Source organism: Pristis pectinata, chromosome 14, assembly GCF_009764475.1.
Source record: "Pristis pectinata isolate sPriPec2 chromosome 14, sPriPec2.1.pri, whole genome shotgun sequence".
NCBI classification, from domain to species: Eukaryota; Metazoa; Chordata; class Chondrichthyes; order Rhinopristiformes; family Pristidae; genus Pristis; species Pristis pectinata.
The window spans coordinates 46220198-46233447 of NC_067418.1; the positions used below are offsets into that span (position 1 = coordinate 46220198).

Here is a 13250-nt window from a genome sequence, read left to right on the forward strand (position 1 = left end):
GCGTGGCGACACTTGCGGGCTGCCCCCAGAACACTCTATGCAAAAAGATGCATTTCACCGTGTGTTTTGATGTACATGTGACGAATAAAGATATCTTATCTCTTGTGGGTATATCCGTGATACCGTTAGAGAGGGAGTTCTAGCGTTTTGACCCAGCGGCGGTGAAGGAACGGCGACATATTTCCAAGTCAGGATGGTGTGCGGCTTGGAGGGCAACTTCCAAGTGGTGGGGTCCCCGTGCTTTTGCTGTCCTTGTCCTGCTTCTTGTGGACAGGACATACCCGGGCAATTTTCCACATTGTTGGGTAGATGCCAATGTCTTAGCTGTACTGGAACAGCTTGGCCGAAGGTGCGGCAAGATCTGGAGCACAAGTCTTCAGTACCGTGGCTGGAACGTTGTCAGGGCCTATCACCTTTGTTGTATCCAATGCCTTCAGCTGTCTCCTGATATCATGTGGAGTGAATCGAATTGGCTGAAGACTGGTACCTATCATACTAGAGAAGGCCAAGGTGCTTGCAAATGCTTCAACTTTCCCTTTTGCACTGAAGTGTGTACTCCCCCCTCACTGAGAATAAGGATATTTGTGGAGCTGCATCCTGCAGTGAGCTGTTTAATTTTTGCTGATCTTTCCCTTTTCAAATATCTGCAGATGTTTTTACAGCCTGGTTTTATTTTCCTGATGGATTGCCCTCATATCCTACTTTCTCTTTTCTTGGACCACTTTTGCTGTGTTCTGACATTATTATCTTCACACCACGCAATAAATGGCTGTCAATCATACGGAAGCAATTAAGTTTCCACTGCTGTCAGTTCACTGCCTCTGCTCTGTGCAGTTATCGAGATAACCAAGAGTGACTGGAGAATCCAATGTAAGCACATATTAATCACTGGGGAGGGGGAGTGAGCCTCTTTTGTATAGGTCTAGTCTTACTGTGCACACCCAGCATAAGCCAAGTGAACTGTAGCGGCGTTTAAAAGCTGTAGAATTCTAATAAGCTGACATTCAGACTTGGGATCTGGGCCTGTGTGTCAAAGGGGTGCCCACTGGGTATTGAGGAGCTTCTTGGAAATCTGGGTAAGATCAGTTGGTTGTGACTGCACCGATTCTGGAACTCACTCCCTGAGAGGATGGTAGACAGGGGGAAGCTCTTGCCACAGTTATAAAGAAATCGGATGAACCTGAGTAGCTCTTTCTCAACTGGCTCAGGCACGATGGGCCAAACCGTCGTTAGTCTTCTCATGGTTCTGGGATAACACTGACATCTGACCTAGGATTGGGAGTCAGCCCCTTGAGCCTATTCCACCATCCCATTGGATCGTGGCCTTTGTGACCGAGTTCCTGTTTTGTTTCCCAGCCAAGCACTGCCAGGATGTCCAAGCTAGTGGAAGTGCGGATGGAGGAGTGCAATCTGACGACCGAGAAGCCTCCCTTCAAGCTGCCGCTATGGAAACGGCTGGGCAAGAACTTGATGAAGAACCTGCTGCTGTCTCTCACGGTGTTCGGTGAGTCACCACCTGACAAGGAGTGGGCATAGCTCAAATAAGTGCTGGAAGTCATAAGGTGTAACCTGAGGAGCATTTCCAAACTTTTCCTATCATTAGATTTCCGTGATCTGCAGTTTCTTTGGAGTGGGGGGCTGTGGAGAATGGGGAGGAGCGGGTGTGTCCTATGGCACTATATCCTATATTTAAGGAGACAATTGATTCGATAATTAAGGCGACAGATATCATCCTAACAAGGCACCTCCGAGGGCACAGCCTCAGAATAAAGGGGACGTCCCTTTAGAACTGAGATGAGGAGGAATTTCTTCAGCCAGAGGGTGGTGAACCTGTGGAATTCATTGCCACAGAGGGATGAGGAGGCAAGTCATTGGCTGTATTTAAGGCAGAGATTGATGGGTTCTTGATTGGTAATGGGGTTAAGGGTTACGGGGAGAAGCCGGGAGAATGGGGTTGAAAAATAAAATCAGTCACGATCGAATGGCGGAGCAGACTCGAAGGGCCGAATGGCCTAATTCTGCTCCCATAAATTATGGTCTTATGGTCTAAGGATGAGTCCCATGTAGGGGTGTGTGTGCCAGGGTTGGGGGAGACCTTGGGTCACTAATTCCATCTGACAACTGGGAGTCCTATAGTACAATCCCATCAAAGTGATCACCTTCTTTCTAAGTTCTACCTGGATGTTCCCCAGGAGTATTCTCTCTAAGTACCGCTGTGATGTTCTCCCTAACCAAAAACACAACTCCCCCTCCTCCCTTACCTCCATCTCCAACATGCCTATTGCATCTATACCCCGGAACATCGAGCTGTTTGTCCTGCCCATCCCTCAACTATGTCTCTGTAATAGCTATAATATCACAATCCCATGAGCCTATCCATGCCCTGAGCTGATCACACCCCACACGTCAGGCTTCTTGCATTAAAATAAGTGCAGTTTAGCCTATCAGACCTTCCTTGCTCCCTGTCCTGCCCCTGCCTATCTTGCCTACTTATTTGCTTTAATTTCTATATTTGTCTCAACTTTATCATCAGCCACCCTACTACTTTGGGTCCCACCCCCACCCCACTCCTCCCCCCCCAGCCACATTAGTTTAAACCCTCTGAGTAGCTCAAGCAAATCTCCCCACCCAGATATTGGTCCCCTTCCGGTTCAGTTGCAACCCATCCCTCTTGAAAATGTAACCTTCGTCCCAGAAGAGATCCCAAAGGGTCAAGGACTAAAATCCTGCCCTCCAGCTCCTCAGCCACGCATTCATCTGCCCTATCCTCCTATTCCTATCCTCATTAGTGCTTGGCACAGGGAGTAACCCAGAGATTACAACCCTGAGGTCCTGCTTTTCAAACCTCTGCCTGACCCCCTATATTCACACCGCAGGCGCTCATCCCTTTTTCCACCTATGTCGTTGGTACCAATGTGTACAACAACCTCTGGCTTTATGATAGTAAAATGAGCACAGATGTGTGGAAATTTTACTCCTGTAAGAACAGTATGGATGGGAAGAATTTGGATGAAGAGCAAGGTCAGGAGGGAGCTGCAATTTGTGTTTCTAATACATCAAGAAAAATGAATCATGGGGTTTAATTGAAGAGTTACTTATGGATCAATGTAAGTCTATATTTTTCAAAAATTATTTGAACTGGTCTGGCAAAACCACCATTTGAATCCTGAAGCCAGGATTCAGAATTGGCTTGCCCACAGAAGACAGAGGGTGGTGGTAGATGGAGCATATCCAGCCTGGAGGTCGGTGACCAGTGGTGTTCCGCAGGGATCTGTTCTGGGACCCCTGCTCTTTGTGATTTTTATAAATGACTTGGATGAGGATGCGGAAGGGTGGGTTAGTAAGTCTGCAGATGACATGAAGGTTGGTGGTGTTGTGGATAGTGTAGAAGGTTGCTGTAGATTACAACAGGATATTGATAGGATGCAGAGCTGGGCTGAGAAGTGGCAGATGGTGCTCAACCCAGAAAAGTGTGAAGTGATACACATTGGAAGATCGAATTTGAAGGCAGAATACGAGGTTAATGGCAGGACCCTTAGCAGTGTGGAGGAACAGAGGGATCTTGGGGTCCACGTCCATAGATCTCTCAGAGTTTCTGTGCAGGTTGATAGGGTTGCTAAGAAGGCGTATGGTGTGTTGGCCTTCATTAGTCGGGGTATTGAGTTGCCACGAGATAATGTTGCAGCTCTATTAGAACTCTGGTTAGACCACACTTGGAGTATTGTGTTCAGTTCTGGTCGCCTCATTATAGGAAGGATGTGGAAGCTTTAGAGAGGGTGCAGAGGAGATTTACCAGGATGTTGCCTGGATTCAAGAGCATATCTTATGAGGATAGGCTGAGTGAGCTAGGGCTTTTCCCTTTGGAGAGAAGGAGGGTGAGAGGTGACTTGATAGAGGTGTACAAGATGATAAGAGGCATAGATCGAGTGGACAGTCAGAGACTTTTTCCCAGGGTGAAAATGGCTAACACGAGGGGGCATAATTTTAAGGTGATTGGAGGAAGGTATAAGGGGGATGTCAGGGGTAAGTTTTTTACACAGAGAGTGTTGGGTGTGTGGAATGCACTGCCTGCAGAGGTTGTGGGGGCAGATACATTAGGGACATTTAAGAGACTCTTAGACACATGAATGATAGAAAAATGGAGGCTATGTGGCAGGGAAGGGTTAGATAGATCTTAGAGCAGGATAAGGTGTCAGCACAACATCATGGGCCGAAGGGACTGTACTGTGCTGTAATGTTCTATGTTCTATGTATCTTGTCTCTAACTCTGCTTGAGAAGGGGATGGTGAGCTGTTGAACCGCTGCAGCCCTTCTGGTGAAGGTGCTGTTGGGAAGAGAGTTCTGGGATGTAGACGCAGTGATGATAAAGGAGCAGCGATACATTTCCAAGCCAGCTGGTGGACGATTTGCAGGGGGAAACTGCAGGTGGTGGTGTTTCCATACCCCTGGGTGGTAGAGGTCAGGGGTTTGGTGGGAGGTGGAGGGGGAAGGGTGTTGTCAAAGCCTCACTGAGTTGCTGCAGTGAAATTGGAATTGGTTTATTTTTGTAACTTGTACTGAGGTACAGTGAAAAACCTGTCTTGCATACCGATCATACAGGTCATTGAGGTAGTACAAGGTAAAACAATGCAGAATGCAGTGTAAAGTGTCACAGCTTAAGTCCATCTTATCATACAAAAGATTCGTTCAATAGTCTTATAATAGCGAGATAGAAGCTGTCCTTGAGCCTGGTGGTACGTGCTTTCAGGCTTTCGTAACTTCTGCCTGATGGGAGGGGGGAGAAGAGAGAATGTCCGGGGTGGGTGGGGTCTCTGATTATGCTGGCTGCTTTACTGAGGCGGTGAGAAGTGTAGACAGAGTCCAGAGGAGGCTGGTTTCCGTGATGCGCTGAGCTGCGTCCACAACTCTCAGCAGTTTCTTGCGGTCCCGGGCAGAGCAGTTGGCATACCAAGCCATGATGCATAAGGATAGGATGCATTCTATGGCTTCAGTGCATCTTGTAGATGGTACACACTGCCACCATAATCTACTGGTGGTGGAGGGAATGAACAGGAGATGGAAGAAACCTTCTATATTCTGGTTGGTGAAAAGCTCCTCAAGTGTTGCTGGAGCTGCAATCATCCCAGGCAGGTGCAGGGAAGTCTCTCACTTGTCCTGGCTGTGCCTTGTTGATGGTGGAACATCTCTGGGGATGTCAGGAGGTGAGTCACTCAATGCAGTTTACCCAGCCTCTGACCTGCTCTTGTAGCCACAATACTGGGGCTGCTTAAGCTGCCAGCTGGCTCAGTTAATTAGCAGAAGCAGCAACTATAACGGTGATTTAAGCCACAATGGGTCAACATGTGGGATAATGGCTATTTATTCGGGTGAAGAGCTTCATTCCGCATTGTAAGTCCTTGGATAAAGTGCATTTCTGTGACAATGTTAAACCAGATTTGAATCCCTCTATTACCCATTGCCAGCTCCCTCTCTCCATTCTCTTCCTACAGCTTTGGGGGTGGGGGGATGTGGGGATAGTACACAGCCTGCCCCAGGTCCCCTTGGTCATGGAGCCTTCTGCAGCTCAGCCCTCCCCTCCGGAACTCCTCACTACAACCTGAAGCCCAGCGCTTTGCCCGTCCTTCCGGACCTCACCCTCCACAGCACTTCTGCGAACTTTTCCTTCATCGGTGGGTTGCCTCGCGAAGTTCTCACTTGACGTGACTGTGGGCTAACCTCTCCTCCCTGCAGGTGTGATATTCGGAGCGTTCGCCGGATGTTTGCTGCGATACGCAGCCCCCATACATCCCGACATCGTCATGATCATTGCCTTCCCGGGAGACATTCTCATGCGCATGCTGAAGATGCTCATCCTTCCTTTGATTATCTCCAGTTTAATTACAGGTGAGAAGCATTGGCCATAACCCTGGAGAATGCGCGCCGCCTTAAGGCCACTGGGAGCACACACAGGAGAAGCCCGGCAAGAGTTGCTTTCACAAGCGCGAGCCTCCAAAGGTGGCCGGGCAAGTGAGAATGCCTGTTAAGACAAATCCTTGGGCACAGAGGACCAGAGGAAGGAAGTTTTGCTGAAGCTTGCAGATCACATGGTTAGATTTCAGCATTTGGGCCCCACACTCCAGTGGGGAAGAGGATGCAGTTGCTTCGGTTAAGGGGAGATTCAATAGAGTTGGCTAATGTTCTGAGGGATTTTGATAGGCTGGATGTTTCCATTGGCATTACATTGGTAACCAGAGGCTGCAGGTTAAAACCAGAGGCACAAGAAATTCTGCAGATGCTGGATATATCTGGAGCAACACACACAAAAAGTGCTGGAGGAACTCAGCAGGTCAGGCAGCATCCACGGAGGGAAATAAACAGTCAACGTTTCGGGCCGAGACCCTTCATCAGGACTGGAAAGGAAGAGGGCAGAAGCCAGAAGCCAGGGCAAAACCAACTGGCATGGCCCCAGAAGGCTTGAGAGGCCTTCTGTTGTGATATAATAAGCCCTTTGGCCCAACAGGTCAATGCCGAACATTGAGTACCCATTGACATTAATCTCATTTACCACCACTCGGTCTGTAGCCTTCTATACCTTGGTGATTGAGGTGTTCATTTAGATAAATGTTGCAGGATTTTCTGCCTCCGCCATCACGTTTTACGATTGTAAGTAAAACATTCTGGTGGAGAGAAAAGTAAGATGAGCCATTGTAAACTGAACTTTATAGATGTGGGGATAGAAATGGTTAAGAATGACAGGATGAATGGGAAAAGCATTTGGGCTCTTTTACTTATAAAAACAGGAGAACGGAGTATTACAGCATAGAAGGCCCACTGAACCTTTCGAAGTGACCGGTTAGACCCCAGTTAGAATGGGCATAACACTTGGGTCAAGGCCACGCATGGGATCCAGAAGGGCTGGACTCGAATGGTGGCAGGACAGAATGCCAGCAGGAGCGAAGGCTTTCCCCCCCCCCCCCCCCCCGGTATGGCAAATGTTATGTGGAGGTTTAATAGAGCTGCTGGGTGCGATGAAGAGTTTTTTAAAAAAAAACTGCAGCGGCAGAAGAATCGATAAACGTATTTGGTAATTGAGAAATGAAGCAAAGGTGGGGGAGAACATCTTGGGCTCAGCAAGTTTTCACAGTCTGGAATGCACTGCCTCTGAACACAGACTCCCATAACTTTTAAAAGATATCCGAAAGGAGAAAACTGATGGGGCTATGATGAAAAGCAGGAAGTGGGACAAATTACAAAGAGCTAGCACAAACTTGATTGGCCAAATGGCCTCATCGGGCTTCAGTTCATGATTATACAAAGATCCTTAATTTGTCCCTAACCCACGCAGTGTGGTCACCTCGCCTTAGATCCATCGAGTCACTAAGCGTGGAAGCAACCATCAAAGTCAGCGCTGATCGTCAAGCACCCGTTTCCACTGATCCTAGACTATTCCCACATTATCCTCCTCACATTCTGATTAACTCCCCCCAGATTCTACCCCTCACCTACACACTAGGGGCAATTTACAGCAGCCAATTAACCTCCCAGCCTGCACACCTTTGGGATGTGGGGGGCGGGAAACCGGAGCACCCAGAGGAAACCCATGCGGTCACGGGGGAGAACGTGCAAACTCCACGCAGACAGCACCCGAGGTCGGGATCGAACCCGGGTGGCTGGAGCTGTGAGGCAGTGGCTCTACCAGCTGCACCAACCTGCACTTGAGTTCTCTGGAGTCACATTCACCCTTGCAAATAAGGTGTGGCGGACAACTGCAACTTGTTGCCTCGGGGTTGTGCACAATATCCACGGATCACTGAAAGTTGCCTCACAGGTAGATAGGGCAGTTAAAAAAGCTTATTGGATGTTAGCTTTCATAAGTCGTGGGGTCGAGTTTAAGAGCAGCGAGGTAATGATGCAGCTTTACAAAACTCTGGTTAGACCACACTTGGAGTACTGTGTCCAATTCTGGTCACCTCATTATAGGAAGGATGTGGAAGCATTGGAAAGGGTGCAGAGGAGATTTACCAGGATGCTGCCTGGTTTGGAGAGTATGGATTATGAGGAGAGACTAAGGGAGCTAAGGCTTTACTCTTTGGAGAGGAGGAGGATGAGGGGAGACATGATAGAGGTATACAAAATATTAAGAGGAATAGACAGAGTGGACAGCCAGTGCCTCTTTCCCAGGGCACCAATGCTCAATACAAGAGGGCATGGCTTTAAAGTAATGGGTGGGAAGTTCAAGGGAGATATCAGAGGGTGGTTTTTTTACCCAGAGAGTGGTTGGTGCATGGAATGCGCTGCCTGGGGTGGTGGCGGAGGCAGGTACGTTGGTCAAGTTCAAGAGATTGTTAGATAAGCATACAGAGGAATTTAAAATAGGGGGATATGTGGGAGGAAGGGGTTAGATAGTCTTAGGGTGGTTTAAAGGTCGGCACAACATTGTGGGCCGAAGGGCCTGTATTGTGCTGTACTGTTCTATGGTTCTATGGTTCTAATATGTGTCGGTGGACATCGAGTATCAATGCGCAATTTTAATGATGTTCTTTTCACCGTTCACGAGGTCTGTCTGGTCTCGATGCCAAGGCCAGTGGGCGCTTAGGGACCAGAGCCATGGTGTACTACATGTCCACCACCATCATTGCGGCTGTGCTCGGCGTGATCCTCGTGTTGGCCATTCACCCTGGAAATCCTGCACTGAAGATACAGCTGGGAGAAGGGAAGAAGAACGACGAGGTGTCCAGCCTGGATGCATTCCTGGATCTCATCCGAAACCTCTTTCCCGAAAACCTGGTGCAAGCCTGCTTCCAGCAGGTAAGAAACTGGCAATTTGTTCTCAAAAAGCAAACAAAAACTACAGGGAACTATGGAAATACTCAGCAAGGCAGGCAGCATCCGTGGAGAGAGAGAAAAACAAGAGTTAATGTTTCAGTTTGGTGACTTCATGTCAGAGCTGGGGAAAATGGGAGGAATGGAGAGGGCAACAGAGTGTCCGTGATAGGATAAACACTCAGAGAAACTGAATGACAGAAGAGATGGTGGTGCTGGCTGGGAGAGAGTAGCGAAGGCTTGTTCATCACACTTGCTCTGCTTGGAGGAGTCGTAAATGATTTGAAGGTAATTTGTTTTGACTGGTTAAGGTTTAAGACTGCCTGTGTTGATACAAGTTCTTGTCACGGGAGAGGGTGCTGTCTGGAAGACGAATGCAGAGAGTTGAAAGGTCAAGCCAGGAGACATCTGGTGAGGCAAGAGGAGTTAGGTAACGTCATGGTATCTGCGGGGAAAGGTAGGGACGATTAGGTTTTTCTTCATGTCTGATGTGCTGCAATGGTGTAGATGGCAAGAATGCCCCAGCCCCTTCTCCAAACTTGAGAAATGAGAAATTTGGAGTAAGGTTTGAAAAGATTGACAGTCAAAAATATCCCAGAAGGAAATAAGCTGAGCGAATGGAAAAGACTCTCTAAAGTATGAATGAATTAAAGCCAGTAAATATGGATTCCTGGAATCATACACATGAAGTGACCTCATTAGGGCTGACAATATGGTACAGGTAGTAGAACCGCTGTCTCACAATCCAGTGACCCAGGGTCAATCCTGACCTCTGGCCCTGTCTGCATCGAGTTTGCATGTTGCCCCTGTGACCAGATGGGTTTCCTCAAGGTGCTCCGGTTCCCTCCCAGATCCCAGTGGTATTGGTATTGGTTTATTATTGTCATTTGTACTGAGGTACAGTGAAAAACTTGTCTTGCATACCGATCGTACAGGTCAATTCATTACACAGTGCAGATACATTAGTACAGAGTGCATTGATGTAGTACATGTAAAAACAATAACAGTACAGAGTAACGTGTCACAGCTACAGGGAAGAGCATTGCAGGTAGACAATAAGGTGCAAGGTCACAACAAGGTAGATTGTGAGGTCAAGAGTCCATCTCATCGTATAAGGGAACCATTCAATATTCTTATCACAGTGGGATAGAAGCTGTCCTTGAGCCTGGTGGTATGGGCCCTCAGCCTCCTGTATATTCTGCCTGATGGGAGAGGAGAGAAGAGAGAATCTTTGATTATGCTGGCTGCTTCACCAAGGCAGCGAGAGGTAAAGACAGAGTCCATGGAGGGGAGGCTGGTTTCTGTTATGTGCTGGGCTGTGTCCACAACTCTCTGCAGTTTCTTGCGGTCCCGGGCAGAGCAGTTGCCGCACCAAGCCATGATACATCCAGATAGGATGCTTTCTGTGGTGCATCGATAAAAGTTGGTGAATGTCAAAGGGGACATACCGAATTTCTTTAGCCTCCCGAGGGCACTGGTGAGCTTTCTTGGCTGTGGCATCTACGTGGTTGGACCCAGGTTAGTTGGTTAATTGGCCACTGTAGATTGCCCCTAGTGTGTAGGTGAGTGGTGGAGTCTAGGGGGGAATTGATGTCAATGTAGGGAGAATAAAATGGGATTCGTGTAGGATCAGTGTAGGTAGGTGTTTGATGGTCATGGACTCAGTGGGTCAAAGGGCATGTTTCCATGCCGTATGAATCTGTGACTCTAATGAAAACTTTCTGTATAGGGTGTAAGCAGACCGTGCTGGTTCTGAAATAGACATCAGACTTCCATGGTGACATGGCCCGGAATTTCCACTGAAGCACCTGAATCGGGGAGAGCAGAGGTGTACAGAGAAGCCCTTTGAAATGAGTCACCTGGAGTTCCTCTCTCAGAGTAAGGAGCTGCCCCCTGCACTCACCCTGCTGGCTGACTACCTCCCTGTAATCTAAAGCAGCACTCTGCACTCTGCATTCTGCTTAGCATTGGTTCACACTGCTTTGGAAATAAATTAATTCATGCAAACTCCACTGGCAGATTGGAATCAGGGCAAAAGGGGTGGGGGTGGGGGGGGAGGTAAATTATGAGTCCAGGTCGCAATTGAAGATACAAGGATTATATGGTCTCCATGTTTGAAGCGATAAAGAAATTTCATAGAATCATAGAATCATAGAACAGTACAGCGCAATACAGGCCCTTCGGCCTACAATGTTGTACTGACCTTTAAACCTCGCCTAAGACTATCTAACCCCTTCCTCCCACATATCCCTCTATTTTAAATTCCTCCATTTGCTTATCTAGCAATCTTTTGAATTTGACCAATGTACCTGCCTCCACCACCACCCCAGGCAGTGAATTCCATGCATCAACCACTTTCTGGGTAAAAAAAACCTCCCTCTGATATCTCCCTTGAACTTCCCACCCATTACTTTAAAGCCATGTATTAAGCATTCGTGCCCTGGGAAAGAGCAGGCAGATAACCTATTCTCTCTGGTGGAGAAAGACCAGAGAAAAGGGCTCATCCCAAACATTCGTGGATGGGTCAATAAATCTTCTGTTGAAGTTGGGCATTAAAAGACGCAGAACAAAGAATGCTAACTGTTAAGTGCAGTCAGATACCTCATAATGTGTCTGAGCGTCACACCGTAATCAAGGACTGAATGTCGTTCCACTTCTCTGTGGGAAGATGAAGGGTGCATTGGAATGATGTCTCGATGTTGATAAAATGACACAGCAATGATCCTGTCTCCAAGTAAATCCAGGATGGAGTCATTTCTTTGGGAATCAGGAAAAGTCAACATAGTTTTGTAAAAGGAAATCATGTTTGACCAATTTATTGGAGGTCTTCAAAGATGTAACAGTTGTTGTGAACAAAGGGAACCATGGGTGTAGTACATGTAGATTACCAAGAAGCATTTGATGAGGTGTTGCATCAAAGGTTATTGTGAAAATAAAGGTTTGTGGTGTAGGAGGTACTGTATTGATGTGGATAGAAGATTGGTTGGCTAACAGGCAATATCGTGGAGGTATAAATGGATCTTCTTCTGCTTAGCAAGTGGTGTGCCATAGTGATTGGTACTGGGGGCTCAGCCTTTTACAACTTATATAAATGATGTGGATGAAGGCATTGTCGTATCCAGTTATTTTCGAATCCGCAGATTCTTTCAGGAGTCCAAGAATGAGTTGAAAACAACTTGATGCTTCGTAAAGTTTTATTGGAGAAGTTTAAAACAAAGAAATGGTCACAGAGCACATGGCACTAGCCTTACTACTGGGGGATGAGCCAAGACAAAGGAACTAAAATGAGTTAGGGCCAGGGGTGGAGGAGAGCAAGAGTGCAAGATAAGCAAGGGAGAGATAGAGGCAAGAGAGAGAGATAGAGGCAAGAGAGAGGGATAAGCAAGAGAGCGATTAACAAAAAATGACACCTTTTATACCTGAGATAAGAAGTACTCCTTAGATAACAATAGTCCAATCAGAAAACCTATTAGATACCTGTGGCAAAACCAACCGATGAGAAAACACGTATTCACCTGATGGACAAACCAATAAGCTAGGAAGCAGCCACTCCTTGTGCAGCCACTTGAGTACACATGTTAAAAAACTACTTAAAACAGTCGAATCCAACAGCACCAAAGATATGATTACTAAATTTGCTGATGACACAAAGGTCGGCAGGAAGGTAAGTTGTGAAGAGGGCATAAGGGGCCTGCAAAGGGATATAGATAGGCTGACTGAGTGGGTGACAATCTGCCAAAGGGACCAGAATGTGGGAAAATGTGAAATTGTCCATTCTGGGAGAAATTAAAAAAAAGAACGTGCTGTATTGCTCTATGACTCCATATCCAAACGGTGAGAGATGCAGAGCTCTGAGGTGGAGTGCAGTCTGGGGGTGCAGAAGACAAGTCGCCAGGAAAGCTAAGAGAATGTCATCGTTCATAGCAAGGGAAATTAAAGAAAATAGTAGTGAGGTTCTGTAGGGCAACAGTGAGACCACATCTGGAGTGCTGTGCACAGTAATGGTCTCCTTGTTTAAGGAAGGATGTTACTGTACTGGAAACAGGTCCAGACTAATACCTGGAATGAGGAGGTTGATTTATGAGGGAATAAACGAGCTGCTGGGGGAACTGAGCAGGTCAAGCAGCATCTCTGGGGGGAGGGGGGGAAGGAATTATCGATGTTTTAGATGGAGACCCTGCATTGAGACTGAGAGTGGAGAGGAAAGATAGCCGGTATAAAAAGGGGGAGGGGGGGCGGTGAGACTGGAGTCAGTAGGTGACAGGTGGGCTGAGGAGGGTGAAGGATGATGGGCAGATGAAGGTTGTAAGTCATTGGAATGTTAGATGTTTATTTATTAGTCACGCGTACATCGAAACACACGGTAAAATGCATCTTTTTGCATTACTGAGAATGTTCTGGGGGCAACCCGCAAGTGTCACCACTCTTCCGGTGCCAACGTAGCACGC

At 47.3% G+C, this 13250-nt stretch overlaps 1 protein-coding gene across 3 annotated transcripts in view; it reads left to right on the forward strand.

The window, feature by feature from the left end:
• The window catches only part of LOC127577844 (excitatory amino acid transporter 2-like), a 107383-nt gene that overhangs the window by 65875 nt on the left and 28258 nt on the right, over positions 1-13250 (forward strand). For all 3 annotated transcript variants that reach the window (XM_052029450.1, XM_052029449.1, XM_052029451.1), the window contains 3 exons: positions 1357-1504; positions 5731-5883; positions 8537-8787. In XM_052029450.1, coding sequence (XP_051885410.1) covers positions 1372-1504; positions 5731-5883; positions 8537-8787 — 537 coding nt within the window. In that variant the 5' untranslated portion in view covers positions 1357-1371. The remainder of the gene's footprint in view (positions 1-1356; positions 1505-5730; positions 5884-8536; positions 8788-13250) is intronic.